Here is a 24,361-nt window from a genome sequence, read left to right on the forward strand (position 1 = left end):
GGGCGGGGCAGGGCTGCGCACGCGCGGAAGGGCGGGAGGGCGGAGCGCACGCGCGTGGGCAGTGGCGGGGCGGAGGTGGTGGCGCCGGCGCGCCGCCCTCGCGGCTGTCGTGGGCCACGGCTCCCTGGCCCGGCACGAGGGGACGTCCACAATGTGCTCGGGTCTCACCCCACGCTGGGCCTAGGGTCTCGGTCCGTGGGCGGACAGGGGGGCGTCCCCCGGAGGGAGGCGGCTGGGGACCCTCGACGTGCAACCCAGCTGTCAGAAAGGAGACCCCGCCCCAGGCAACGCCAAGCCCCTGGCCAGGGCTCCCTGGGTCCACTGCGGAACACAGAAGTGTGGCTGGGCCGGGGTTCGGGTCCTCCGCCCCCTCGCGAGGTCTCCCAGGGTCCTCAGGTGCTCAAAATCATATCGGCGGGCACCACGGGAAGCTGGGGATACTTCGGGCCGGGCCGTGAGCCGAAGACAGCCCGGTCTCTGCGCCCCCGCGCCCACTCCGGGCTCTCGCGCCCTCTGCCGGGTCCCACGGAGGCCCTGAGAAACACGGGCCAAGGGCATGCAGGTGCTGGCGTGAAGGCGGGAGTGCTCGCGTGAACACGTGTATGTGCTGCTGACAGCAACAGCGGAGGTCAGCGTGGGCAGCGGTGCACTCGCGCGTGTGCATAGAGGTACCCAGGCAAGGTGCTTCTGGTAGCAGGTGAAGAGATCCCCCGACCCCCACCCCTGCATCTGCGGATCCAACCAGCCTGGGGTCCTCTGTGAACCACGGGAGACCCAGAGCAGTGCCTCTCGGGTTGTGGAGGGTACAACCACACGCTGCTCCAACTGGAGGTAAAGGATCTCCGGCGCCTCGCCACCCCCCCCCCCCACCCCGCGTCCCGCGTCCCTCCCAGGAGGACAACTTGAGGCCACTAGAGGGAGTCCCACATTGGCCAGAGTGAGGAACAGGATAGTCCCCAGGACAGGACCCAAGAGTGATGTTGAGGGGGATGCCCCTCCTGGTGTGTCCCCAGCACTTCCCCTGAAGCTGGCTGGAGCTTGGGTTCTGCCATCTGCCTAGTCGTGGCTGTCCTTGGAGGGTGGACCAGCACAGGAGAAAGCCCATCAGTCCACCACTGACTGGCGGGGCCAGACTGAAGAAGGTAAGTCCCTGAGCCCAGGCTGGGGACCACCCCTGGGTCAGCCTGGGCCAAGGGTGCTGACCTCCATTCTCCTGCGCTCTGACAGGGAGAGCAGGCAGGGATCTGTGAGGTTGACCTCCACTTAACAAAGCCTGTGCTTTCTCCCCTTGGGGCTCCGTTTCCCCAGAGGTAATCTGAGGATACTGGGCAGTATGGCCTTGGATGAAGGGTCTGCCATGGCTCTCTGCTGGGTGTCTAGGGAAGGAGGAAGATAGTCCCCACCCGAGAGCTCACTAGTGGCCCAGCATCTCGTGGGCCGGATATAAATGACTGCTGGTCACGTGCATGCAGGGGGTCTGATGCCCCATCCGCGCTTTGGCCCCCCCAAGCCTTTCTTTCTCACCAGACTGCCCAAGTCATAGGACACTGGTAGCTGGAGGCTAGAGACAATACCAGAGTGGATTCTGATGTGGTCAGGCTGGCGCACAGCAAGGAGGGGCGAGTGGGGCTAGGGGTCACTAGGCTGAGAGGGAGGCCCATTATCAAGCAAGCCACAGCCCCTTGGCCCAGCCTCGCCCCCTGCCTCTGCCACTGTGGGACCCTTGCAGGTGTGTGGTGAGAAAACAGCCATTCTGAGGTGCTGTCTAGGCATTCACAGCAAGACAAGCCTGCTCACACTGAGTCCAGACACTTAGCTAAGAACCCAAGCTTAGGGTGTCCACCACAAACGCCTGCCTCGTGTTTCCCTAGGTACCTTTTAAACTGGCCGTTCAGAATTGAGCCTACAAAAAATTAGTGACCCCTGCCCCAGGCACGTTATAAGCAATGGCCGTATGGCACCCTGCAGTCTCTCTTCTGCTCTCTCCTGATCTGGGATAGAGAACTGCCCTCCCCCTGCTCACTGCACCCCTGTTCTAGGATCTGTAAGTAACAAATCTTTTGACTTCCTTTGTGTGAGTGTACTGAAACTGTGCCTTCCCCAAAGCAGCCCTGGGGTTTTCACGTCCCCAGAGTGGGAGCTCAGATGCCAAGTTACCTGCGGACTCCGTGTGGGTGGCCTGTGCACCCTAACGTAGACAGTCATAAACTGCACATGTTTATTTAAGAGAGAGCGTGTGCGCAAGTGAGTGAGGAGAGAGAGGGAATCCCACGAGGGGCAGAGAGAAGCGGGGCTCATGCTCACCCAAGGTGGGGCCCAAACTCACAACCTATGAGATCATGACCTGAGCCAAAGTCAGATGCTTAACCTACTGGGCCACCCAGGCGCCCTAAGCTGCATGTTACTGACACACGACCTCCGGTTTCCAGCCCTTGCTGCCCTGGGAGGGTTTTAGAGGAGGGGGGCATGTTTGGAGAAACACAGTCCTCTTCCTCCTGCAGCCCCCTCCCCTCCCCCTCACAAGTGTCCTACCTTTGGTGCCCACTCCTGCTTCCCCCCCCCTTTACCCTCACACATCGAATCCCATTTTGGCCTCTGCTTTCTCAGAGGGCTGTCCCCTGAGCGCATCCTGGCTCTCCTCCTCCGTGTCCAAATAAACCCTCAGAAGAGAACTGAAATTCCTTCACGACCGACCAGGAATAGTGCCATAGGATTGACCTTGATGTGGCTCTTCCCAGGGTACCTGGACTCAGACCTTCCACTCAAAGAAATGGGCAGTGACAGCAGGGCTTCAGATGAAGGAAAGCATTTTGAGGTTCCCAAAGCCCAGACTCTGCCCCCGGGACATAAAGCAGGAGCCACAGAGGCATGCATACCCGGGCCGAGTCTAAAAATCATGTGGTCTTTATTGTGATGATGGCAGTTTCCTAGGAGGAGCAAACGTGGGGTGTTGGGAGTGGCAACACAAGCCACTCTAGAACCATCTTTACCCTTCCCCTGTCCTCAGCCAAAACAGGCCGAAGGAGGTCCCAGCCCCAGACTCCAGCCCAGGGAGGGGCTATGGGAGTGGGGTCAGGGTCAAAAGTCACACGGAGCCCAGTGACTGTCAAGGCAATTTGGGCGGAAGGCAGAGAAGGGGCCCCTGCGCAGCCCCAAGTACCCCAACACAGAGCAGAGGGGAATTAGCCTGGGGCCTGGAGTGTGCAATCCTCAGATCCCAGCCTTAGGGTCCCCCTAGAAAGGGGTGAAGGAGGGGTGGGGGTGCTAGTCCTGAGGCTGATCTGAGCACCGAGCCCCAGCCCACAGCGCCAGAGGCCAGGAGAGCCCAAAGGGTTGGTGAACATCAGTGGGGTCTGGGCTGTGCCTGGGGGCGGGGGGGGGGGGGGGGGCAGGACCACCAGTGGGTGTGGGAGCCAATAGGCACCTGAGGGCTGCTGCATGGAGCAGAGTCCCAGAGAGCCCCCTGCTGCTTGTGGGGATTAGGACAGCTCCTGGGAGAGGAGTCCGGAGGCAGCCTTGCTCTGTGCCAGTCGAGGCCAAGTTCCAGAACAGCGGGACCAGCCGCTGAAGGGTGTAGGGTGAGCCACATGAGGGTCAGGAGGTCATCCTCCAAGACAGGAGTCGGCAGGGCTGCTGGCCCAGCCAGGAGCCCAGGGTCACCTTATTTGCAGTACTCCTTCCTGAACTCTGGAAGCCAAGGAGGACAGGTGGGGTAAACACAAGGCAGACATCCAGCAGGACCGCCCAGGGACTCCTGCCCCCCCCCCCGGGGGGGGGGTGTTGGCTAGTGAGCGTGGGTGAGGTGAGGTACCAGCCCCGCCCTCCTAGCCACTCACCTTTGTCCAAGTCAATGTACTTGGCGGGCAGTGGGCTGTGGGCCAGCTCAGCCCTCTCCTTCAGGATGTTGTTTTTGTAATCTGGTGTAGGCAAAGAGCAGGCTGAGCCTCCTCGCCCCGCCCCCCGCGGGGCTGTGCTTCCCCTAGCCCAGGCCTGGAGCCACAGTCGGTCTTGGTTCTGGGGCCCCCCTCACCTAGTTGGATATCCTCACTCCTGTAAAGAGCCTGGTCTCCTGTGGCCACAGCAAACTCTGCCATGTTCACATCCTTCCTGGAGGTGCGAGGGTGGTGGGTGGTTAGAGCAGGCGGTGGGGTGGAGGGGGGGCGGGGTTCTGGTCCCCAGGAGAGCCTGGAGGGGACACTCACCCCTTTGGCTTCCCTGACTTCTTGTCCGAGTATTCGTAGCCTGGGGAGGGAGACTGGAGTTGGGTGCCGTCTCGCCCCCTCCCCAGCTCCCTATGCCCTGAGGGGCGTTCCCATCCCCACCGCACCCCACATCCCGCTTCTGGTCGGGAAAGGCTTGCTGGCTCTGGCCTCACCCCTGCGCCGGAGAGCCCCAGCTCACCTCCGCGGCGGCGCTGGCGGGTGGCCAGGATGACGGCGATGAACAGCAGAATGAAGAGGAGCAGCGTGGCCAGCACGTAGCCCAGCTGCTGGAAGAAGTGGGCCCGGCCCTCGGGGACGATGACGTTGATGACGCTGCGGCCGCGCACCAGCGTGGGATCTGCACAGGGCCGTACGGGGAAGGCGTCAGGGAGCGCGCGGCATGACCCGCCGAGCGTGCACCGGGTCCGGGTCCCGGGAAGGGACAGCCGGCCGCGGCCCACGGGGGGGCGGGGGGGGGGGGGGCCCGGCCCCCCCCCCCGGGGCCCGGGGGGGGGGGGGGGGGGGGCCCCCCTCGCCAGACACCCAGGGCCCGGGGTTGGGGCGGGGAGGGGCCACGCGGCACCTGGGCCAGGGGCACCGCTGTGGCTGGAACCGTTGCCCGGCGAGTCCCGCGGGGGCGGCTCAGCGACCGGCTCGGTGACCGTCAGGTGGAAGATGCGGCGCTCGTGCAGGCCGCAGTAGTGGTGGTGCAGGTGGCAGGAGTAGGTGCCCTCGTCGGCGGGCTCCAACGGCTCGATGCGCAGCGAGAAGTCGCCGCGCGCGAAGGCGTCCGCCCCCACCGCCACGCGGTCGCGCAGGAAGGGCGGCGCGTAGGCGCGGCGCTCACCCGAGGCGTACAGGTCCAGCAGGCGGTCGGCGCGGTCGTGCGGCACCCCGGGCGGCTGCCGGTCCCAGTGCACCACCTGCTGCGCCTCCTCCAGGTGCCGGTCGGTCCACACGTGCGCCCGGTTCACGCAGGTCAGCAGCGCGGGCGCGCCGCGCTCCACCACCAGCACCTCCTTCTCGCCGTCCCAGTGCGCGCCGGCCGCCCGGGCTGGGGGTGCAGGTGCGGGTCAGCGCGCGCGGGCGGGGAGGGGGCCGGCGGGGGGGCGCGGGCGGGGGCGGGCGCACTCACGGTTGTCCGTGACCTGGAGGCGTATGGCCAGGGTCTCGTACAGGTGGCAGTAATGGTGGTGCAGGTTGCAGGTGTACAGCCCCTCGTCGGCCTCCTCCACCGCTGCGGACCCGAGAGAAAACCCAGCGGTGAGGTGCGCGGCCGGCCCGCGGCCCCTGCGGCCCCCGCCGCGCGCCCCAGGCTCCTTACCGCGGATGAGCAGCGAGAAATTGCCGTCGTGGAAGGCGGAGAGCGGCAGCAGGAGGCGGCCGCGGTCGCGCGGCTCGTACACGCGCTGCTCGCCCGCGGAGTACATGTCTACGAGCCGGCGGGCGGGGCCGCCGCCCGGGCCGCCGCTGAGGTCCCAGTGGACCACGCGCTGGCGGTCGTGCAGCCGGTCCTGGGTCCACACCATTCTCGGGCTCTGGCAGCGCAGCACCGCCAGGGCGCCGGCCGCCCAGCTCACGGTGGACTCGGACACCACGGAGCTGGCGGCTGGCGCGGGCCCTGAGGGCACTGGTGGGGAGGAGGAGTCAGGGGGAGGGAAGGACCCGAGGGGATGGTATAGGGTGGGTCTGGCACGAGGGAGGGGGCGGTCACTAACCTGAGGACAGAAGCACAGCAGAGCCTAGAAGAAGAGGAGAGTCACACTGGGGGAGGGGGAGCGCAACCTGAACCTTTACACCCCCCCCACCCCCCACCCCCTGTCATCCTCCCGGCCCAGGGCCGTCACACTTGGATCCCTGCGTCCCTCTATAGTCCCTGCCAGGTGGGTGTTAATGAACACCTGCCTCACAGGTGGGGATAAAGTCAGGAGAGCCAGGCCAAGTGGGCGGAGGGGGGTCTCCTTTAGCCCCGCATGACGGAGGCACCCCTCCCACGGCCCCCCCACCCAGTCCTCACAGCCACCTCCCTGGGCTGCGGCACAGCACTTGCCCCTCTGGGGCTGGACGGTGGGGCCGGCTCTGGAGTGTGTGTGTGTGTGTGTGTGTGTGTGTGTGTGTGTGACCAACAGCCCCCCACAGGAATGGTGGCCACTGTCACCATCACTGCAGCAAGGCCCCCAGAGCACCAAAGCCTGATACCCAAGCTGGTTAGGGGCGGGGGGAGGGGGCTCCTGCACGTTCATATCCCACGTGGTAGGTGCACCTGCCGAGGGCCATGCCACACGAGCCCTTGAGGGTTCTCAGACAGCTGGGAGCCCTGCCCCGCACCCAGTTCTCAGGGTCGGAGCCCCCTCAGCCTTTCCGAAGGGCAGAGGTCCAAAGCACGAGTGGCTGGACCGTCCGCACCCCACCAGCAAGTTCCTGCTCCAGAGATGGGCTGAGCGCCCGGGACCAGGAGGAATGTGCCGGGTCAGCAGGCCAGCCCAGGAGGCGGGCTCAGGGGGCCTGGGAGCCAGGGGGGGGTCTGGAACAGACCCTGTGAGCCGCACCACTCCCAGGCCCCCTAAATCCCCAACGTACTCCTTTTCTGGCCACTGGGAGAAGCGCAGACCTGAGGAGCTTCCTGGAAGAGTGGGGTGCAGGAGGGACCCCAGCGAGAGGCGCCCACCGCCTCAGCCTCTGGCTCCCTAATCCGTGTGAGGGAAAGTTCTGGTGGAGATCCAACATAAATCCTCACACCCTCCTGGGTCCTGGGGGGCCCTTATCCTGGCGAGCTACTCCCTCGAGGCCCCCCAGACCAGCCCCTTCCCGGCAGGGTGGGAATGTCCCACCCCTCTGCACTCAAGCTCAGACCGGAGGCTTTGCCCAGAATGGAAACTCCCGAAGACCCGCCTGTGCTCCCACTCCGGACCCTCACCCACCCCGCACTCACTCTGCAGAAGCAACAGTTCCCAGAGCAAGACTTGAGACCGCAGCTCCATGGCGCCCGCCTGGCCCGCCTGCCTGGCTTTGTCTCACTTCTGCTCCAACTCTCCAGAAAAACAGCCCGGCCCCCTCCCCCTCCTTAGCACCCGCCATGACATCACGGAGCCCTGGGCCGGGTCGACAGTCTGCAGACCGCCCCCTCTGGCTCTAGCTGGCCCCTAGTCTTCCCCGAATCCTGGTCGGGCCTGGTGGGGAGGGGTAGGAGCGTGGTCACTGTGTCCGACAAGGTGAGGGGAATCTGAGCAGCCATCCGGCCTGGGGATGGCTCAGGCCCTGGGAGGATGGGGGGGCGGTAGCCCGGCCCTTAGAGGGGCAGGAGGGCTGAGGGCATGGCCCTAATGCTGTGGGGGCGGCTGTGACATAAGAGGCCCTTCTGGGGCTGCTGCAGAGCCGGGGTTCTGGGGCGTACTTCACCTCCCTTCCACCTCTGTAGGCAGACCCTGGCCCAGGAGGTTCCCCTACGTGGACAGCCTGGCCGTCCCCTCCGCGCCTGCTGTGTCGTTCCAGGCGTCCTGGGGCTTGGGGACCCCCAAGGAGCCCCAGCTACCAGACCCACAGCTCTTCCCCTTAGCCTCCCGGGGGGAGGGGGCGCTGCACATATTCACCCGTAAACCGAAGAGAACAGCAACACCAGCCCAGGAGCTTCAGGACAGCACAGTGGGCCCCGCTCTTGGTCAGGCCTCTCTCCCACCCAGAGGAGCCTGCCAGGGCATGAGGGTGGGGACCCTGAGCACCGAGCGCCCAGCGTTTGAGCAGCCCCTCCCCCCTGGCCTGGACACCCCCTGCCGCCCCCCCCCCATCTGCCCACCATCATGGGCAGATCTTGGTGTCCCTGAAACCAAACCCTGGCGAAGATGCTCCCTGCAGCACCTCCTCCTTGCCCGGGGGGGGGGGGGGGAGGGCTGCTGGGAGCCTGCCCCCCGGAAAGCACAAATTTGAAGCTCTGGGAAAAATTACCAAGTCACGTAAACAAATGCAAAATAACAGAGCACACACTGTGTACCAAACCCACTCTTTCTAGTTAAGCAAACCTCAGAAAGGAAAAAAAGGAAGAAAAAATCCAAACAACCGCAAAAACTCCACAGTGCATTTTTTAAACTGCCCATTTGAGTAGAATTATGGTCACGGGCATCAGTTCCTGGTGGCTGGCATCTCACCCTTGAACCCTGTCCTGGTCCCCAAGTCCTCAGAGTAGCAAGAAACCCAGCCCAACCAGACTCTTAGGCTCCGGGTCAGCTGGGGCGACTGCCACTGCCACGGAGGGAGTGAGGGCCACGACAAGGGGGACCAGCCACGAGGGTGTGAAGAGGGCCCCCCCAACCCAGACCTAATGAACCCATTTCCTCAGCAAGACCCAGGCCCTGGGGGGGGGGGGGGGGGGGTTGGAGCCCCTTTTCCAAACTGGAATCAGAGCTTGTCCTGGCCCCAGCCCCTCCCTGGGCCTTTCATTCTGGAAAAACAAGCCCGCCTGGCTGGCCTTGAGGCCTGGCCTCTCCTCCTGTTTTTTTAACTGGTCTATATTAGCTGGTGACCTCCCTTCTCTGGGCCCCGCCCATGTCTCTCCATCTCTGTCCCCCATTCCCGCCTCTGTCTGCCGGGCTGCCTCTCCCCCACGGAGGGAAGATGTCCAGGCAGTGCTGGAGGGAGACAGAAATGGCCCAGGGCTGGTCCCTCTGTCTGGGAGGGGACAAGGGGGTAGGGGGCAGCTCCAGCCCTGAGCCGGGAGCCTGTGGGCGCCCTCCTGTTCCCAACAGGTTCCCTGGCCTCAGGCCCCGCACACTGAGGTCCAGCGGGGCCCTCGAGGTCCGGACTCAGCCCTCAGCTCGGCCCAAGTGTAGAAGTCTGAGGGGGCCGCCCCTGGGGGGAAGCTGACCCCCCCCCCCACGCACCCTGGGCAAGAAGGGACAGAGGCAGTGGAGGGCTGCAAACCCCTTTCCCTGCCCTCTCTGCTTGAGGGCAGCAAAACCAAAGTGAGCGGCAAAGGGCCGCTGCCCACCCCTCCGCCCCCGCTCTTGGCAGGAAACAGCCACAGATGAGAGCAGAGAGCCAGCAGGCCACGTGCCCCTCCCCCGGCAGAGGCTTGAGGCCTCCTGCTCCTTCACGAGTGCCTGTGGGTTGTTCATTTCCCGGTGTCGCCCGCACTCCGTTTTCCCTCGGGAAGGGAACCCACCAGGACAAAACAAACCCACGGACATCACCTTGGTCCCACCCTGAACTCTGGCCAATCCCCCAGCCAGCCCAGAGGCCCAGACCCACCACCCCTCTCCTCGGAGGCGTGGCTGGACGAGGCCGGGGTCAGTCACTCAGCCTGACAGACTCAGCTCCTGCCTCTTCCTCCCGAGGACTCAGACATTCCAGGCAGCCAGGCTCACTGGGAGGAGAAACCACAGGCACTCAGAGACGCCACCAGCCACAACCAGACACAGAGACACGTGCTCACACCCACCAATAATGTCACGCAACAAATATTTGCTGAGCGCCTACTGTGTGCCAGGGCGCTGCGAGTTGCTGGAGGGAGGCAGACGGACGGCAGGTCCGCCCACTGACAAATAAGGTTGTTTTCATCTCTGGGAGAAGTGCTGTCTGGAGACGAAAGCGGGGCAGGGTCTTCCTCCGTGGGACTGACCGGGATGGCCTCTGATGGAGGGACACCCACAGGTAAATGTCCTTCCAGGCGGGCGGCGCCTGGGGAACCACCTCCCAGGGGAGAGAGCAGCGCCTCGCACAGGGAGGTCCGTGAGGGCTGCAGTCTGGCTCTCGTGGGGGCGGCCCGCAGGGTCTAAGTGAGGAGGGTGTGGTCCAGACGGCTCAGGGCTGGGAGGATTGACGTGAACACACAAGCAAAACAGCCCTGCCGGGGCTAGGTGGTGTGCCGAGCTGTGAGGTTCGGTCCCCCCGTGTCCTGTCTCCCTCAGCGTGGGCAGGAGCGGCGACAAGGCTGGAAGAGTCCTTTGCACCCACGTGACAACATGCTGGGATGTCACTGTCTGCCGGTCGCCATCACGGCCGGCCGTCGCGTGAAAGGGCCCTTGGAGGGGACCGCGGGGCTGCCCCCAGGCAACCAGCCGAGAAGAAAATGGACCTCAGGCCTGCAGCGCCCCCGGAATGAGCGCGGGGGAGGACGCCGAGGGCCCAGAAGCCACGTATCCGGGCGTGTGGGCCATGGGAGCTGTGTGACGAGTCTCCCGTGCCACGCCGCTAACCTGTGGCTGTGCGCGGTACAGCACTGGGCGGCCAAGGCAGCGGGCTCCCGGCACAGAGAGGGGGCAGCACGAGGCACAAGTTTCACAAGGAAAAGCAACTGGTGTCCAGTCTGGGACTGGCCGCTGGCCGCTGGCCTCAGGGATGGTGCAGGCAGACCCCAAGGCTGCTCGGGAGCTGCGTCCACATGTGAGCGACACAAGCTCTCCCAACGCCACGGCCAGCCTCTGCCGGTTCTGACCAGCTCCGGGGAGGGGCCGCTTGCATGTGTGCTGGTCCCTCCCCCCGAGGCGCAGCGGTTTGCCACACGGTCACGTCTCACGCCACGAGGGAGGCAGTAGACTCGCACAGCCTGGGCGCGTCCCTCAGGAGAGCCGGTGACCCCGAGGAACAGACCGTGAGCTGCCTTCTCGTGAGGACCGCAGGCCGGATGGCCCGCCAAGACGGGGCTGGGCCATCGTCCAGGCATCGAGACACCGTGATCTGAAAATATAGACAAACTATGGAAATACAGAAACCTGGCTTCAGGGACCAGCCAACGCTTTCGTCCCGAGAAAATGTCAAGCGACCAGGACCACAGATTTAACTAGTCACGGTCGGCCCCCCGATCAGCGGTTTCCTGGCGTGGCATCGTTAGTGGGGTGCTGTCCTCGCTTGGCTTCCTCGGTCTGTGGCGGCCCTGCCAACCAGCCGATGATGCGCAGGAGCCTATTTATTCTATGATTTGTAAGCCTCGGGCTCCTGGGCCACGTCCGTAAACGGCGTCTCCTGTCGTGCTGGGATCGTTTCTGTACTGTCCTCACAGGCCATCAGTTTTGAAGCCAGGAACCAAGAACCGATGATCCGGTTCTAGCGGATTCCGCCTGCGGCGCCTCTGACTGTGGGGGTGACCTCCGCCTGCGAGATCCCCATGTCCCCCCCACATCTCCAGCGAGCCGGGAAGGGACGCTCTGTCCTTGGGGATGGCTGGGCGGGCAGGCTGCGGAGCGGCCTCCGGGCCAGCGTCCTGAGAGGCCCCACGGAGCGTTGCTCCCGCACGCAGTGCGTGTCCCGGCTCCTCGAGGACATGGTTGCTTCCCGTGCCCAACCGAGGGCAATAAATCTGCCTTTAAATGGGACATGGCCGCCATCATCCCGTCCCCCAGGACAGGCCGTGGGAGCACGCACGCGAGCCCCGTGCACATCTCCACTCTGCACTGGGTGTCGGGCTCTCCCGTGTGTCCGGCTGGGCTGGGTGGGCCGGTGGCGTCATGCCCACGACGCACGGTCCCTCGGCCATCCTGAAGCCTTGACTTGACCACAGCGATCTTCCTGGAGTGCTCTCAACAGGGACACCGGCGCCCGCCTCCCTCCGCATTGCCCGCCGTGGGATCCGCAGCCTGGGGGGCTCCCATCACTGCGTGTGCCCAGCACCCCGACCTGCACCCACAGCCGGGGCCGCCGCTCACTCTGCTTCATCATGGGGACCTGGGACTAAGCTGAATGTGTTCCCAGGCCGTCTGCTGTGAGCTTCGGTGGGAACCAGCCTGACACTGAAAGGAGAGGCCCCAAAGAGGCTGAGTCTGGATGAGAGGGATGCTCTTCCTCATCCAGAGAGGAAGCAACTGGTGCGGAGGGGCCCCGGAGCCCTGATGTGGCCCCCGGGGACAGCGTGGCACGTGTCCCCAGCTGTGGTCATATGACAGCTTGTCCAAGGAGTCTGTTTCCTACGGCATCGCCAGCCAAGAGTCCCTGGAACAGCCTGTCATAAATGGGCCCTCTTGATCTTTCTTGCAGAAAAATCCGTGTCGGATTTGCAGTTGGCAGCAGGGAAGTATGAGGAGAGCAGGAAGCATCGCAGCTGACGGGGCGGCCGGCGCATCCAAAGGTCAGAGAGCGGAGCCCGTCTTCAGCTGTAACATACCTTCCAAGGATTTGATCAACAATCACTCTGAGAGCAAGAACCGATGACGAGCTTGGAGGGCACGAGAAACTGCCAGGGGCTTTCTGCTCACCTCACGGGGTCCTGATTGTCACTGACGGGCAAGGGCACCGAAACACGCTTACCGAGCGGGTCCTACCCGTGGGCGTGAACATGCGACGTTGTTCAAACGTAGCAATAATGATGGCATTCCTTTTTTTTTTTTTAATCTATTTATTTATTTTTATTTTTTTTTTAATGTTTTATTTATTTTTGAGAAAGAGAAAGAGCATGAGCAGGGGAGGGGCAGCGAGAGAGAGACACAGAATCCGAAGCAGGCTCCAGGCTCTGAGCTGTCGGTGCAGAGCCTGACGCAGGGCTCGAACCCACGAACCGTGAGATCATGACCTGAGCCCAAGTCGGACACTTAACCGACGGAGCCGCCCAGGCGCCCCATTTTCTCTTTATTATGTACACACTTTCTCAGTTTAACAACATTCCTTTACCTTTGTGTGAGTGCACGTACACAAACATTTATATCGTAGATAACATATTTAAACTGTCAGCTTCAGGTTATCTGCACTCAAGTGCGTATGCAACACAGCACAAATACCACATTGACTTTACCATCCAAAGAACACATAATGCGAAAAGAACAAATGTTTTTATATCGTGATCACTATTTCTGTAGTCTCGATCTTTGGGAATTCCAATATATATCCAGATATTTCTTATAGCCTTTGATGCATAACAAACCACCTTAAAACTACAACATGAGGCTGAGTCGGGGGCCCAGGGGATTTCTTAAGAGCAAGAGAGCCCTGCTGTACGTTACCGTGATGGTGCATAAGTGACACTGTGTGTTTACCGAAACCCAAGGAACCACACAGTTCTCAGTGAACCTCAAGACAGACACATTTTTAAAAACTCGTTTAGGAAGTTGGGAGAATCAGAAAGTGACAGAAACAAGCAAGCAAAGGACATTAGGAGTGAAAGGAGCTCAGTGGAGGGGGAGGGGAGGAGGTGGGGGAGGGGAGGGGGAGGAGAGCAGAGGGGGAGGGGAGGGGAGGGACTGGGGGTGGGCAGCACTGGCCTAAGTTAAGGTAAGAGTCTGCACTACCACACGAGAGGAAGTGCACACAGCCCGCCCTCGAGCCGACAGAGCTGTCCCCTGCGGGTTAGGGTCAGGGTTACCCGTTCCGATGTGTACAATGAGGCAAGCGGGTGGTGGCGGCCAGTGGCGGCCGGGTCCGTCACTACTTGGGGGTTAAGGAAGGGGAGGAGGCTACAGTGAGCCGTGTGGCGGTGGATTACTGCCGGGAGACGCCCGTATCGGCTCGTGTCCCGAGCGGTGTGCACACAGGTGCATGTGTGAAGCACAGAGCTGTGTCTACACGTGGGTCAGTACACATACTCGCATTTTCTAGCTCTGCATTCGGGAGGCAGCAAGCCCACCCCTGAGATCCTGGTCCCTAAGACCATTTTGCAACAAAGGAATCGGGGTTCCTTGAAGAAGGGGCTTATTTTAGGACTGGGGGAGGAAATACACGAGACAAGCCTGGAGAACCCGCGGTGCCAAAAAGCAAGCAAGTGCTACCGGACAACCAAGAATGATGGGTGCGTCAAAGGGCACGGGAGCCAAAGCGGGGACCGGTGTGGCAAGAAAGTCAGTCAAGCTTGTTGCATCGTCATCCAAATAGAAAGACAACATCCCCGCGTCCATGCTGATTTTTTTTTTAATTTTTTTTTTAACGTTTATTTATTTTTGAGACAGAGAGAGACAGAGCATGAACGGGGGAGGGGCGGAGAGAGAGGGAGACACAGAATCCGAAGCGGGCTCCAGGCTCCGAGCTGTCAGCCCAGAGCCCGACGCGGGCCTGAACTCACGGACCGTGAGATCATGACCCGAGCCGAAGTCGGCCGCTTAACTGACCGAGCCACCCAGGCGCCCCCATGCTGATTAAATAAAGGCAGGCAAGTCCCAGATCATTTATGCGGCCAAAGCAGAAAGGAGCTTGCAGGGGCCCAGCCCTCACCACACGGCGTGGTGCGGGAGGGATCTGGCCTGTGTCCGTGATCTTCTGCTCACGATTCTGCGGGTCAAGAACTCCGGCAGGACAGCTTGTCTGCCCCACGTGGCGCTGGGTGGGATGGTGCGACCGGGGCTGGAGGGTCCAGACGGCTTCATTCTGGTACCTGGGGCCTCAGAGGGGGCATCGGCTGGATCTTCTCTCCACGGGGCCCCGTCTCTCTCTACGTGGCCCTCCGTCCATGGGGCCCCTTCTCTCCGCTCACCTGGTTCTCAGCAACCTAGCCCAGGCCTCCTTCCACTGACGGAAGCTGCCGGGCCCCCAAGGCCCAAGCTCGGCAGCTTCCACGCTGGGGCCAGAGCAGGTCACGCGGAGGGAGGCAGACGCCACTTTCAGTAGAACGAGCAGCAGAGTCACGATGCCCAGCAGCATGTGTGCAGGGGAGGGGACACTGTTGTGACATCGTCAAAGATAATATACCACGGGACGTGAGAGATACGTGGCATAATGAAGTGCAAATAATTCAGAGCACTGGCGTTTACAAGACACGTTTAATGATAGAGAGCACTTATTTTCATAGGATATAAACATACATATGTACGTTTACATGACCTTAAATAAATAACAAGTTTTATTTATTTTGAGAAAGAGAGAGAGAGAGAGAGAGCAGGGGAGGGGCAAAGAGAGAGACACACACAGAATCCGAAGCAGGTTCCAGGCTCCAAGCTGTCAGCACAGAGCCCAACTCAGGGCTCGAACTCACAGACCTTGAGACCATGACCTGAGCCGAAGTTGGCCACTTAAACCAACTGAGCCACCCAGGCACCCCCCGGACATACTTATAATGAAAATTATTTGGGGGGGGCCTGGGTGGCTCAGTCGGCTAAGCGTCCGACTCCTGATTTCAGCTCAGGTCATGACCTCGCGGGTTTGTGAGTTTGAGCCCTGCATCGGGCTCTGCGCTGATAACGGGGAGCCTGCTTGGGATTCTGTGTCCCCGCTCTCTCTGCCCCTCCTTCACTCTCTCTCTCTCAAAATAAAAAAAAAAAAAAAATCTCAAAGCCACCAATTTGAAGTTATGACAAAAAATACCAAAAGAATCATCTAAGGGGCTACAGTGGCCTCCGGGCAGATGGTGTGGTAGTTTCCATAAGCACCGTTGAACTATTGAACTACTCAGGCACATACGAGCATAACCTCCGTAAAAATATTTTAAAATTAAATTTTAGAGTCAGGCAGACCGGCAGCTGGGTCATGGATGCTTCTTCACCACCTGTAGGCAAGTTGACCCCTGTACTTGGGTCCTCGGAAAACAGGCGCATCACGGGTCTGCTGTGAAAGGAAGTCACTCCCGTCAAGAACCAGCACAACACCTGTGGTGCAGGGAATCCACTCGCGTGCCAATTCTTACCACTCGTTTTTATGTATTTTTACCTTTCTTAACGTTTTGTTAGAGAGAGAGAGAGAAGGAGGGAGGGAGCACAATCGGGGGAGGGGCAGAGAGCGAAGGAGAAAGAATTCAAAGCAGACTCCACACGGTCAGCACAAAGCCATTCGTGGGGCCCAAACCCACGAACCGTGAGATCGTGACTTGAGGCAAAGTCAGACACTCAACCGACTAAGTCACCCAGGCGCCCCCTACTAATTTTTAAAAAAACATGATCCCTACTGTATGATCTATCTCCCACACACCCTCAGAAGGACGTGGTCCAGGAGAAGGGAGGAAACCTGGAAAGAGGGGAACGTGGCGTCCCCGAAGGGGTCCCAGACGGAGGCGCCAGGGGGTGGCTCCATGTGAACAATTCCTTGAGGGCTTTGGGCCAAACTGAGACTTTAGGTAAATAGAAAAACACGCAAAAACAAAACCGGACAAGAAATAGCGGCACGAGAAAGGACACGTGATCTTGCCGAGTCGAGGGGCCGCGGGAGTGCTGGGAGGCTGGGTCGCAGCCGCACCGGGAGGCGCAGGAATGCAGGGCCGTGGGTGCCCTTCCGTGATGGCCTCAGGGCGGGTGAGGCAGTGGGCGCCGCTTTGTCCTCAGCTTGGTACAACAGCTTCACCCGCAGCTACAATCTTACTGGGCTGTGGGTGTTGGGGTGGCCGTGACACAGGGCGGAGCAGCCAGCGGGACAGAGTTAATTCTTTTTTTTTTTTCCAACGTTTATTTATTTTTGGGACAGAGAGAGACAGAGCATGAACGGGGGAGGGGCAGAGAGAGAGGGAGACACAGAATCGGAAACAGGCTCCAGGCTCTGAGCCATCAGCCCAGAGCCCGACGCGGGGCTCGAACTCACGGACCGAGAGATCGTGACCTGGCTGAAGTCGGACGCTTAACCGACTGTGCCACCCAGATGCCCCTAGAGTTAATTCTTCAAGGGAGGAGAGGGGCCGGACATCAAGCGAAATGTTGGCTCCGAGCTTCTGTAGGGCTGGGTCTTTTAAGGGGTTTTAAGGGTGTGAGAAGGTTGCCTGGCTGCGCCCTTGGGGTGTGTGTGGAGGGGGCTGACTCTGGTCCAGAGGACAGCAAGAGATGGCAGTTTTCTCCAGGGGCTGTGTCCTGGGCAGTGTCCTTCTCCAGGGGCTCTGTCCTGGGCGGTGTCCTTCTCCGGGGGCTGTGTCCTGGGCGGTGTCCTTCTCCAGGGTCTATGTCCTGTGCTATGTCTTCCAGGGGCTGTCCTGGGCGGTGTCCTTCTCCGGGGGCTGTGTCCTGGGCAGTGTCCTTCTCCAGGGTCTATGTCCTGTGCTATGTCTTCCAGGGGCTCTGTCCTGGGCTGTGTCCAAGATGTGGGCTGTGGCCCAGCAGGAGAAAAATATGTTTTGCAGGGGCGCCTGGGTGGCTCAGTTGGTTGATCATCTGACTCTTTTTTTTTTTTTTTTTAATTTTTTTTTTTCCAACGTTTATTTATTTTTGGGATAGAGAGAGACAGAGCATGGACGGGGGAGGGGCAGAGAGAGAGGGAGACACAGAATCGGAAACAGGCTCCAGTCTCTGAGCCATCAGCCCAGAGCCTGACGCGGGGCTCGAACTCACGGACCGCGAGATCGTGACCCCGCTGAAGTCGGACGCTTAACCGACTGCACCACCCAGGCGCCCCTTGATCATCTGACTCTTGATTTCGACTCAGGTCATGATCCCAGGGTCGTGGGGACTGAGCCCCACACTGGGCTCCATGCCAAGCGTGGAGCCTGCTTAAGATTCTCTCCCCCGCCCCCCCCCCCCCGCCTCTGCCCCTCTCAACAGCTCTCTCTCTCAAATAAAATTAAAACAAAAATGTTTTGTAGTTGGGGTCTGTTTTCTGAGAACGCAGAGCATCGCGACCTGGAGAAACCCAGTTAGGGCCAAGTGCAGACAACCATCAGTTTTGTCTGTAAGCTTGACTGGGGAGGGGGCTTTGAATAGACCCCTTTCAGCTGAAAAGCTAAAGAATAAAATTCAACTGTAAATACAAAATAATAAAACCAACAAGACCGGTCAACGGGAATGGGGTCCTCTTGGAGAAGGGGAGGGGCCCAGAGCCCATCCGACCCGGCCCCCCCTGGTCTGGGCGCAGAGGACCCAGTGGTTACCTGACCCCCCTCAGCTGGCACAGGTGGTGGACAGGAGGCCCCCGTCCATGAGACGGTCTTGCTGGCCTCGGGGACCCCCTTCCACCCGCAGCAGACCTTGGGCTGCTGGGCCCTGCTTGTCCTGCACCGCACGTCATCTGCGGCAGGGTGAGGCCAGCCTGGGGGGCAAGGATGTGGGGCGCGGAGTGCCGGGTCCCAGGGCACTCACCCGTGTCCAGCTGTAGCTGACCCCTGTGTTCCCGAATCTGCCGGGCCGACGCACCCTCCACAAGATGCAGGCATTATGAATGCCACCTGGTGACCCCGCTCGACCCCGGTCTTGGCCACGTTCTAGAGGTTGCACCCGGCCTGAGGCCTCCCCTCCCCTCCCCTCAGCCTCGGCCTCAGGGAGCCCTGACAGCCCTGTGGCTGCCCCCCACGCTCCCAGAGCCACTCCCCTGCCCGTGGCTCATCTGGGAGTCGTGTTCAGGGCTTCCTTCCCCTGCACATCCGGGAGTGGTCCTCAACACACGCAGGCATAGAGGCCCCCCTCACCCTCCGAGAAACCCAAGCCTCAGGATGCTGCTCGGACTCCACCCCCGGAAGTGGCCAAGTCCCAGCCTCCCTGGACTCTAGGCCCGGCTCTAGCATTTAGCCCTTGTGTGACCCAATGCCCTGGGGCAGTTTCCTCATTCAAATGGCCCTGTGAGGCTGAGGCCAGCAGTGGACAGAATTTGATGGGGGCACGGGCTGGCCTCTGGGCGCCAAGCCGGGTGGTGGGAGTTGTCACCCTCTGGCCCCCACCTGAGGCCAACTCCACACCCAGGTCTGGACTCCTTGGCCCCATCCCAGGGGCCATAGCTCCAGAACCCTTTACGAGCTTTTCCCAAAACTCGGCCCCCCAGAGTAATGTTCCTTCCCACCCCTGTCCACCTGGGTTCCAGAGACCTTCCTAGCAAGCTCAGCTGACCATAGCCAGGCCAGGGAACAGGCCTCGCTCTCAGCCTGTCACCCTCACCAGTCTGCATACTCCTCGTGGACAGCGGGGAGTACAGCCATTCCCAGCTCAGGGCCCCTGCACGTACGCACGCTGTCTCCTGTGCATCTGCTGTGAACGGGTCACAACCAGTGCTCCTGGGACCCAGCATCCAGCCTCAGCATCCTCCCCCGGGGCCTGAGCCTGCCTCAGGCTCCTTCCTTGGCCCACCGTGTAGGCAGGAACACCCAGGCAAGAAGGCACCGGCCGTGCCCCAGACATGGAGCAGCAGAGGGACAAGGCACAAGGGATGAGTTCAGAGATGCCTCCACATTGGGCCCAAGAGGCAGGGCCCCGGTGAGGGCCTAAGAACACCGCCAGTAGCTCTGGCCCTGGCTGGGGCCGCCTCTGGCCAGAACCCAAGCCCTAGGCAGTGCTGGGAGAGGCTGGAGTGAGGGACAGGGGGGGTATTCTGCCACGCCCATCTGCCTCTGCCCTTCTGCAGGGTGGAGGTGCCCGGGGCCAGCAGGGAGGAGTTGCACATCCCGCGGGCTGGGGGCAGGGTGGAGGCCCCACGGGGAAGAGGGAAGGGGCAGAGTCTCTTATAGTCTGGGAGGAACTGCAAAGATAAAAATAAAATCACCAAAATTGCCTCCTGAGGCCGCGGTCGGGGCCCAAAGAGGTCCGAGCCGCGGGCAGGAGGGGTTGTGCACATGTGCAGCCCAGGCAGTGGCAGGGAGAGAAGGGAGCAGGGGCTGGGGGCGGGGCTCACGAGGGAACCCAAAGGCACGAGTGACACCTGGAGCGGAGGTCTCAACCACAGTCCCACTGATGTTTTACTCTCCAGCAGGGGCTGCCCCATGCGCTCACTTAACAGCTTTCCCGGCCCCTGCCCCCTGCTGTCAGTACCCCACGCATGGGACAACCAGGTGTGGCCAGGTGCCCTACCTCCAGGGGAGTCCCCCAGCTGGCACCCACCGCAGGTGGAAGAGGTAGGAGCAGGTGCCCCGGGAGCCGGGGCCCTGTGGTGCTCTGCCAGCTGCCGGCCTCCAGGAGCCTGGGTCTGTGGCTTCCTGCACGGGCCAGCCAGTCACACCTCCCGGAACCACTGCCCAGCCAAGCTCCTGACAGGGGCTTTGTCTCCAGATGGCAGATCAACTTAGTATCCCGGTGCCGCTCTCACCGGCTGGGGAGGAGCGGGGTGAACCGCAGGGCAGCTACCGTGACTGGGTGGCCCAAGATCCGTGAGCACAGCAGCTGCTTGGCAGCCATGGGCACGGGCCAAGGGCACCACTGGCAAGCAGAGGCCCTGCTGGGAGACTGGGCGGATTGGAGCCCAGACTTGGCACTAACAGGGCATGGTCCCCTCCACCCCAGAAGGCTCCACCGCTGCGTCCTGGCACCTCTGACCGCCCCCCACACCCCCAACATGGGGAAACCGAGACCCAGGAAGGATGCCTGTGATCCTAGCTGGGAGCCTTTCAGGGCCCCCCTGGGCCCTCTCGGGTGACTGGGCCGGGAGGGTGCTCTGGCTGCCCTGGTCTCAGCCCCGACCCCTGGGGGCTGCCAGGAGCCCGAATGCGGAAGCAGGCCTGTACCCTCAATTGTGTAAGGTCCCCTCCAGATCACGGCCAGCTTCACCCTTCTCATCACCCACGGTACACAGCAGTTCCACGAGCCGTCTCCCCTGACGGACAGAGACCCGGACAGGCCCAGCTGTTACCTGGCTGGCTGGCCGGCACGCACAGGGCAGGGGCCCGCCTGGCTCGCTGAGACAACGTGGGGTGAGAAACACAATGCGGTCTGTTCCATCCCAGAGAAACTGCCGGGTAACCCACGCTCAAGCCCTCCCCGAGGGGTGCGCAACTTGCTGAGAACTCAAGCCCGGCCCCAGACACGTTTCTGGAACAAGGCGAGGAGGCCCTACAGCCCCGGTGAGGAGTGGCGTCGCCCTCCACGGGGTGGTGGGGACAGGGGGGGAGGACACCAGCCACCAGGGAGCGGGGCAGATGCTGAGAACCAGCCTCACCCGCATCCGTGGCACTCCGGCCGGGCCCCCCTGCCTGTAGCCCAGCCCTCGCCAAGCCTGGACGCAGGGGCCCACAGGCTGCTCCGGGTCCCCCCCACCCGCTGTCGGAGATCATATGACCCCCCGCACCCAGGAGGAACCTGCAACCACTGGGGGCCGCCGGCTCACGCTAACAGCACCCTGTCCTCAGTGAGCCCCAACCCTCGCCCTGCCAGAGCACCTGCCTCCAACCGTCCTTTCCTCATCAGCCCCCGCTCAGGGTCCCGTGAGGTGCAGAGCCACGGAGCCCAAAGGAGACGAGGGGTCCGCAGCCCTAGCTGAGCAGGACAGCTCGGAGAGCCACTTGAGGCCCAGGCCTGTGGGACCTGCAGGGGACCAAGCTCCATCTCTGGGGACGCGGCCTGGCCCCCTCCCCCAGTCTTCCCAGCGAGGCCCTCCCTGCCCCGCCTTGCAACCCAACCACACCCCACTCCGTCTGGACACTCCCCGCCCCCCAGCATGGTCCTCTTGCCCTCGGTGTGTCCCCACTGAAACAGCCTTAAGGGCGGGGCTGGGCCTCTGCTCACGGCAGCAACCGTTCCTAGGCAGGGGAGGCTGTCATTCCTGCAGGCTTGGCACCAGGAAGGGCCCTCGCCGGGAAGGAGCCACCAGTCTGCACCCTGGGGCCCCCGTGCCTCCCGGAAAACCAGAGGCTGGCACCAGCATCGAACCTAAGACAGGTCGCACTAGGCAGAAGAGGGTCCGGGGCGGTCGGCGACAGCCGCGTTCTCTGAACGTTTATTACAATGGGTCATCAGCGGTAACGGGTGGGGGGAGGAGCACTAGAGTCATTTGCCCTTCAGGTAGATCTTGGGGGTCTGCCAGCCTGCAGGGGCTTCCTTCAAGCCTGCCTTCAGCCAGATGCGCCTCAGGTCTCTCTCGAACTTGATCTGCAAAGGCACAGGGGAGGGACCACTGACTGGTTTGTGGCACAGTCACGCATTCTCAGCCTCCTTGCCGGGCCCTAGGCTGAGAGGCCCACACTCACCTGCTTCCGTTTCAGGCGCCCTTCCCGGACCTTCCGCCGCAGGAACCGGGTCCTTTTGACCAGTTTGCGGTACTTGTGGTGATTCATCTTCCGCCGGCGGATCTTCAGCACGTTTTTGCACTGCATCCGGGGTGCGTCCCAGGCCCCCACATCCCCCTGCTCAGCCCGTTCCCCCACTTGGCTAGGCGGACACTCATAGAGTCGGGCTGGAGCCACGGTCGCTGGGCCTCCAGCAGCTAGTCTGGGTAGGAGGTAGTGGGCGGTCAGCCAGCTCTCCAGGGGACTGACGGACATCTTTCTGGGGACCAGCATCTCCTCAAGCTCCAGCTGGAGCCCCCTGCCAGGGATGGAGGCAACTCCGCTTGGGCCTGTTGGCTGTGTGCTGTAGCAGGGCCGACAGGCACACCTGCCTAGCACCCCTGAGACGGGCCAGGGCCGACCGCAACCTGCAGGAAACAAGATGACACAGTTACCACTCAAGCAGCCACACTAGACCTGAGCATGGCCAATCCCGCCTCACCGATTGGGCAGCAGAACTGTCATCACAGACTAGGATGGCCTAGTATGCCCAGTGGAACTCCTGCTGGCTGTGCTCAGGCCCAGACTTCCCCTTTTTTGTTACTTGGATGTTTACAAGGGAGTCTGTGTGGCCAGGCCCCGGCCTCAAGCTGGTGAGGCTCTGCAGGTGAGGCAGTTGGGACTACCTAGCCTCACATTCCTAATCCAGGTGTGTATCCTGCCCATCTGCCCTGCCCCCACGGGGCCGCTTACCTGCCCGAGGAACAGCCCTAAGCAGCTGAGAAGTCAGGCGCACCAGGAACATGGTCTGTGGGTGGTGGCGGCCCCAGGTGCTCAGGGTGGCTGGAATATAGGTAGGTGAGCGTGGAGGTCACGCGGGAGTGGCCGGGAGGCGCCGGCAGCGGCCCCGGTCAGACCAGGACTCCCGGCACCCTCATCACCCTCTCCCACGATGAGGATGCCACTTCAAACAGGGCTCACTCCCTCAAACAGCCAGCCTGGGGCACAAACCCCGCTCCGCAGCTGCGCGACTCTGGGCAGTCACCGACTCTCCCCGAGCCTCCGCTTCACCCCAGGGACCCACCAAGGGGGCGGAGTCGACGCTCGGAGGCACGGAAGCCGCGCGTCCCAGGCCCCGAGGCGGCGGTCCCCGTCCGGCCCCAGCCTCACCCGACCGCGACCCCCCGCAGCCGAGGGCTCGCGCCGAGCCTCCCCACACCTAACCCGGGTGGACTGAAACTGACCACTCTGCCGCCGAGTTTGGGCACTTCCGGTCCGTCCCTAAACCGGCCCCCAGCTCCGCATGCAGCCGCCAGGCCGTACCCACTCCCAGCGCCCCCTGGCGGCGTCACGGCGTCCCGCTCCGCGTCGGCCCAGGTCCGGCCGGGCCCAGAAGGCAGAGGTTTCCGGCCAGAGGAGCGGCCTGCCCCGCCCACAGCCCGCAGGCTCCGCCCCTCTCTTACGTTAGCGAAAAACCACATTTCCCACAATCCCAAGGGATGCCCTGTGCGCCGGCCTGGCCCGACCTCGCTTTAGTTCCGGATTTACTTCCGCTTTACTTCCGGTTGAGCCGGCGGCCCGGCATCGAGGGCGGGCGGAAGTGGCGTTGGCCCGGCGGCGGAAAGAGTTCTCTGGACGACGGAAGTGACCCACTGGGGTTGTAAGCGAAGGGCTCCGGCCCCTCCTACCTCGCAGGGGTAGAGGGCGCCGTGCCGGGTGCTGGGGCAGAGCTGGGGCGCCCGGTCCGCCAGGACTCCGGCGGGGCTGCGGTCCCAGCAGCCTCCTCTGCCCACGAAACTGGATCAGTGAAGGCGGCCGTGCCTCTTAACGCGGGAGAGCACGACGCCTTTTGCTTAGGGGGGATACGTATTTCTTCTTTTTTGAAAGCCGACTCCCCTCCTGTGCCGTGGGAAGAAAAGTTAGAAACTTTAGTTCTTGCCGAAAACCGAAAGCGGCCTCCGTGGATTGGGTTCCGCCGCGCCTCGGGGTAGGGGGCTGCCGGGGGGGGGGGGGGGTTCCGTTGTTCTCACTGAGGTTGGCAAGGATGGACAGGATCCCCATAGTGAACCTTCAGGGGGCCAGGTAGGAGAGGGGCACGGGGAGGAGAGGGGCACGGGGAGGGGGGTTGGCCCTCGGAGTCCCTGGATCTGCTCCGAAGTTTGCCCCTGCAGAAGGAGCTCCCAGCGGGTCTCTGCAGGAAGCGGCCAGGCCGGGTCATCCCCCTGCCCCAACCTGGCGAAGCATTGAGTGGAGGAGAGGCCAGCGGATGGCAGAAACAGGCCCAGTTCCGTGACAGCGGCGGCCAGAGGGGTCACGCGGGTTCCCAAGTAGGAAGGTCTATTGACATACCCCCACGCACCCACAGTGTGCCTCACTCCAGCTGCACAGCCTCCTCAGGCATTCACGATTTGGTCATCAGGGCGAGCCTCCGGGACCCTAGGTGCTG

The 24,361-nt window shown here is 62.3% G+C and overlaps 2 protein-coding genes and 1 long non-coding RNA gene across 6 annotated transcripts; 1 reads left to right on the top strand and 2 right to left on the bottom strand.

The window, feature by feature from the left end:
* Positions 1 to 2,883: 2,883 nt before the first annotated feature.
* Positions 2,884 to 7,266, bottom strand: MXRA8 (matrix remodeling associated 8). Of its 2 annotated transcripts, XM_040458238.1 has the most exons (10): positions 7,135 to 7,266; positions 5,921 to 5,944; positions 5,527 to 5,832; positions 5,338 to 5,439; positions 4,786 to 5,256; positions 4,402 to 4,560; positions 4,203 to 4,242; positions 4,031 to 4,107; positions 3,837 to 3,917; positions 2,884 to 3,687 (listed from the first exon to the last, which is right to left on the bottom strand). In XM_040458238.1, the coding sequence occupies exons 1-10, from the start codon at positions 7,181 to 7,183 to the stop codon at positions 3,662 to 3,664; spliced, it is 1,335 nt and encodes a 444-aa protein (XP_040314172.1). In that variant the 5' UTR covers positions 7,184 to 7,266; the 3' UTR covers positions 2,884 to 3,661. The 2 variants fall into 2 exon arrangements, with proteins under 2 accessions (XP_040314172.1, XP_040314180.1); XM_040458246.1 differs by lacking the exon at positions 3,837 to 3,917 and having other exon boundaries at positions 7,135 to 7,226.
* Positions 7,267 to 7,386: 120 nt separating this feature from the next.
* LOC121019124 (uncharacterized) lies at positions 7,387 to 12,512 on the top strand. The gene is made up of 2 exons (XR_005785469.1): positions 7,387 to 9,845; positions 12,165 to 12,512. It is a non-coding gene; the product is annotated as an uncharacterized LOC121019124 (long non-coding RNA).
* Positions 12,513 to 21,632: 9,120 nt separating this feature from the next.
* On the bottom strand, positions 21,633 to 23,276 carry AURKAIP1 (aurora kinase A interacting protein 1). Of its 3 annotated transcripts, none has more exons than XM_040458339.1 (4): positions 23,160 to 23,276; positions 22,669 to 22,758; positions 21,898 to 22,343; positions 21,633 to 21,799 (listed from the first exon to the last, which is right to left on the bottom strand). In XM_040458339.1, exons 2-4 carry the CDS (start codon positions 22,718 to 22,720, stop codon positions 21,698 to 21,700), a joined length of 600 nt encoding a protein of 199 aa, XP_040314273.1. In that variant the 5' UTR covers positions 22,721 to 22,758; positions 23,160 to 23,276; the 3' UTR covers positions 21,633 to 21,697. The 3 variants fall into 3 exon arrangements, with proteins under 3 accessions (XP_040314273.1, XP_040314292.1, XP_040314282.1); XM_040458358.1 differs by having other exon boundaries at positions 23,239 to 23,257; XM_040458348.1 differs by lacking the exon at positions 23,160 to 23,276 and adding an exon at positions 23,000 to 23,153.
* Positions 23,277 to 24,361: the final 1,085 nt, after the last annotated feature.

The sequence above is a fragment of the Herpailurus yagouaroundi genome, unplaced genomic scaffold (assembly GCF_014898765.1).
Source record: "Herpailurus yagouaroundi ecotype Mexico unplaced genomic scaffold, PumYag 77, whole genome shotgun sequence".
Taxonomy (NCBI): Eukaryota; Metazoa; Chordata; class Mammalia; order Carnivora; family Felidae; genus Herpailurus; species Herpailurus yagouaroundi.

Coding starts and splice junctions, on each gene's coding strand:
- AURKAIP1 (XM_040458339.1), bottom strand. CDS start 22,720: ATGTTCCTGGTGCGCCTGACTTCTCAGCTGCTTAGGGCTGTTCCTCGG. Junction 22,344..22,668: donor TAGGGCTGTTCCTCGGGCAG/GTAAGCGGCCCC, acceptor TGTTTCCTGCAG/GTTGCGGTCGGCCCTGGCCC. Junction 21,800..21,897: donor GGCGCCTGAAACGGAAGCAG/GTGAGTGTGGGC, acceptor GTGCCTTTGCAG/ATCAAGTTCGAGAGAGACCT.
- MXRA8 (XM_040458238.1), bottom strand. CDS start 7,183: ATGGAGCTGCGGTCTCAAGTCTTGCTCTGGGAACTGTTGCTTCTGCAG. Junction 5,833..5,920: donor TGCTGTGCTTCTGTCCTCAG/GTTAGTGACCGC, acceptor CCTCCCCACCAG/TGCCCTCAGGGCCCGCGCCA. Junction 4,243..4,401: donor CCGCCAGCGCCGCCGCGGAG/GTGAGCTGGGGC, acceptor CTCCCTCCCCAG/GCTACGAATACTCGGACAAG.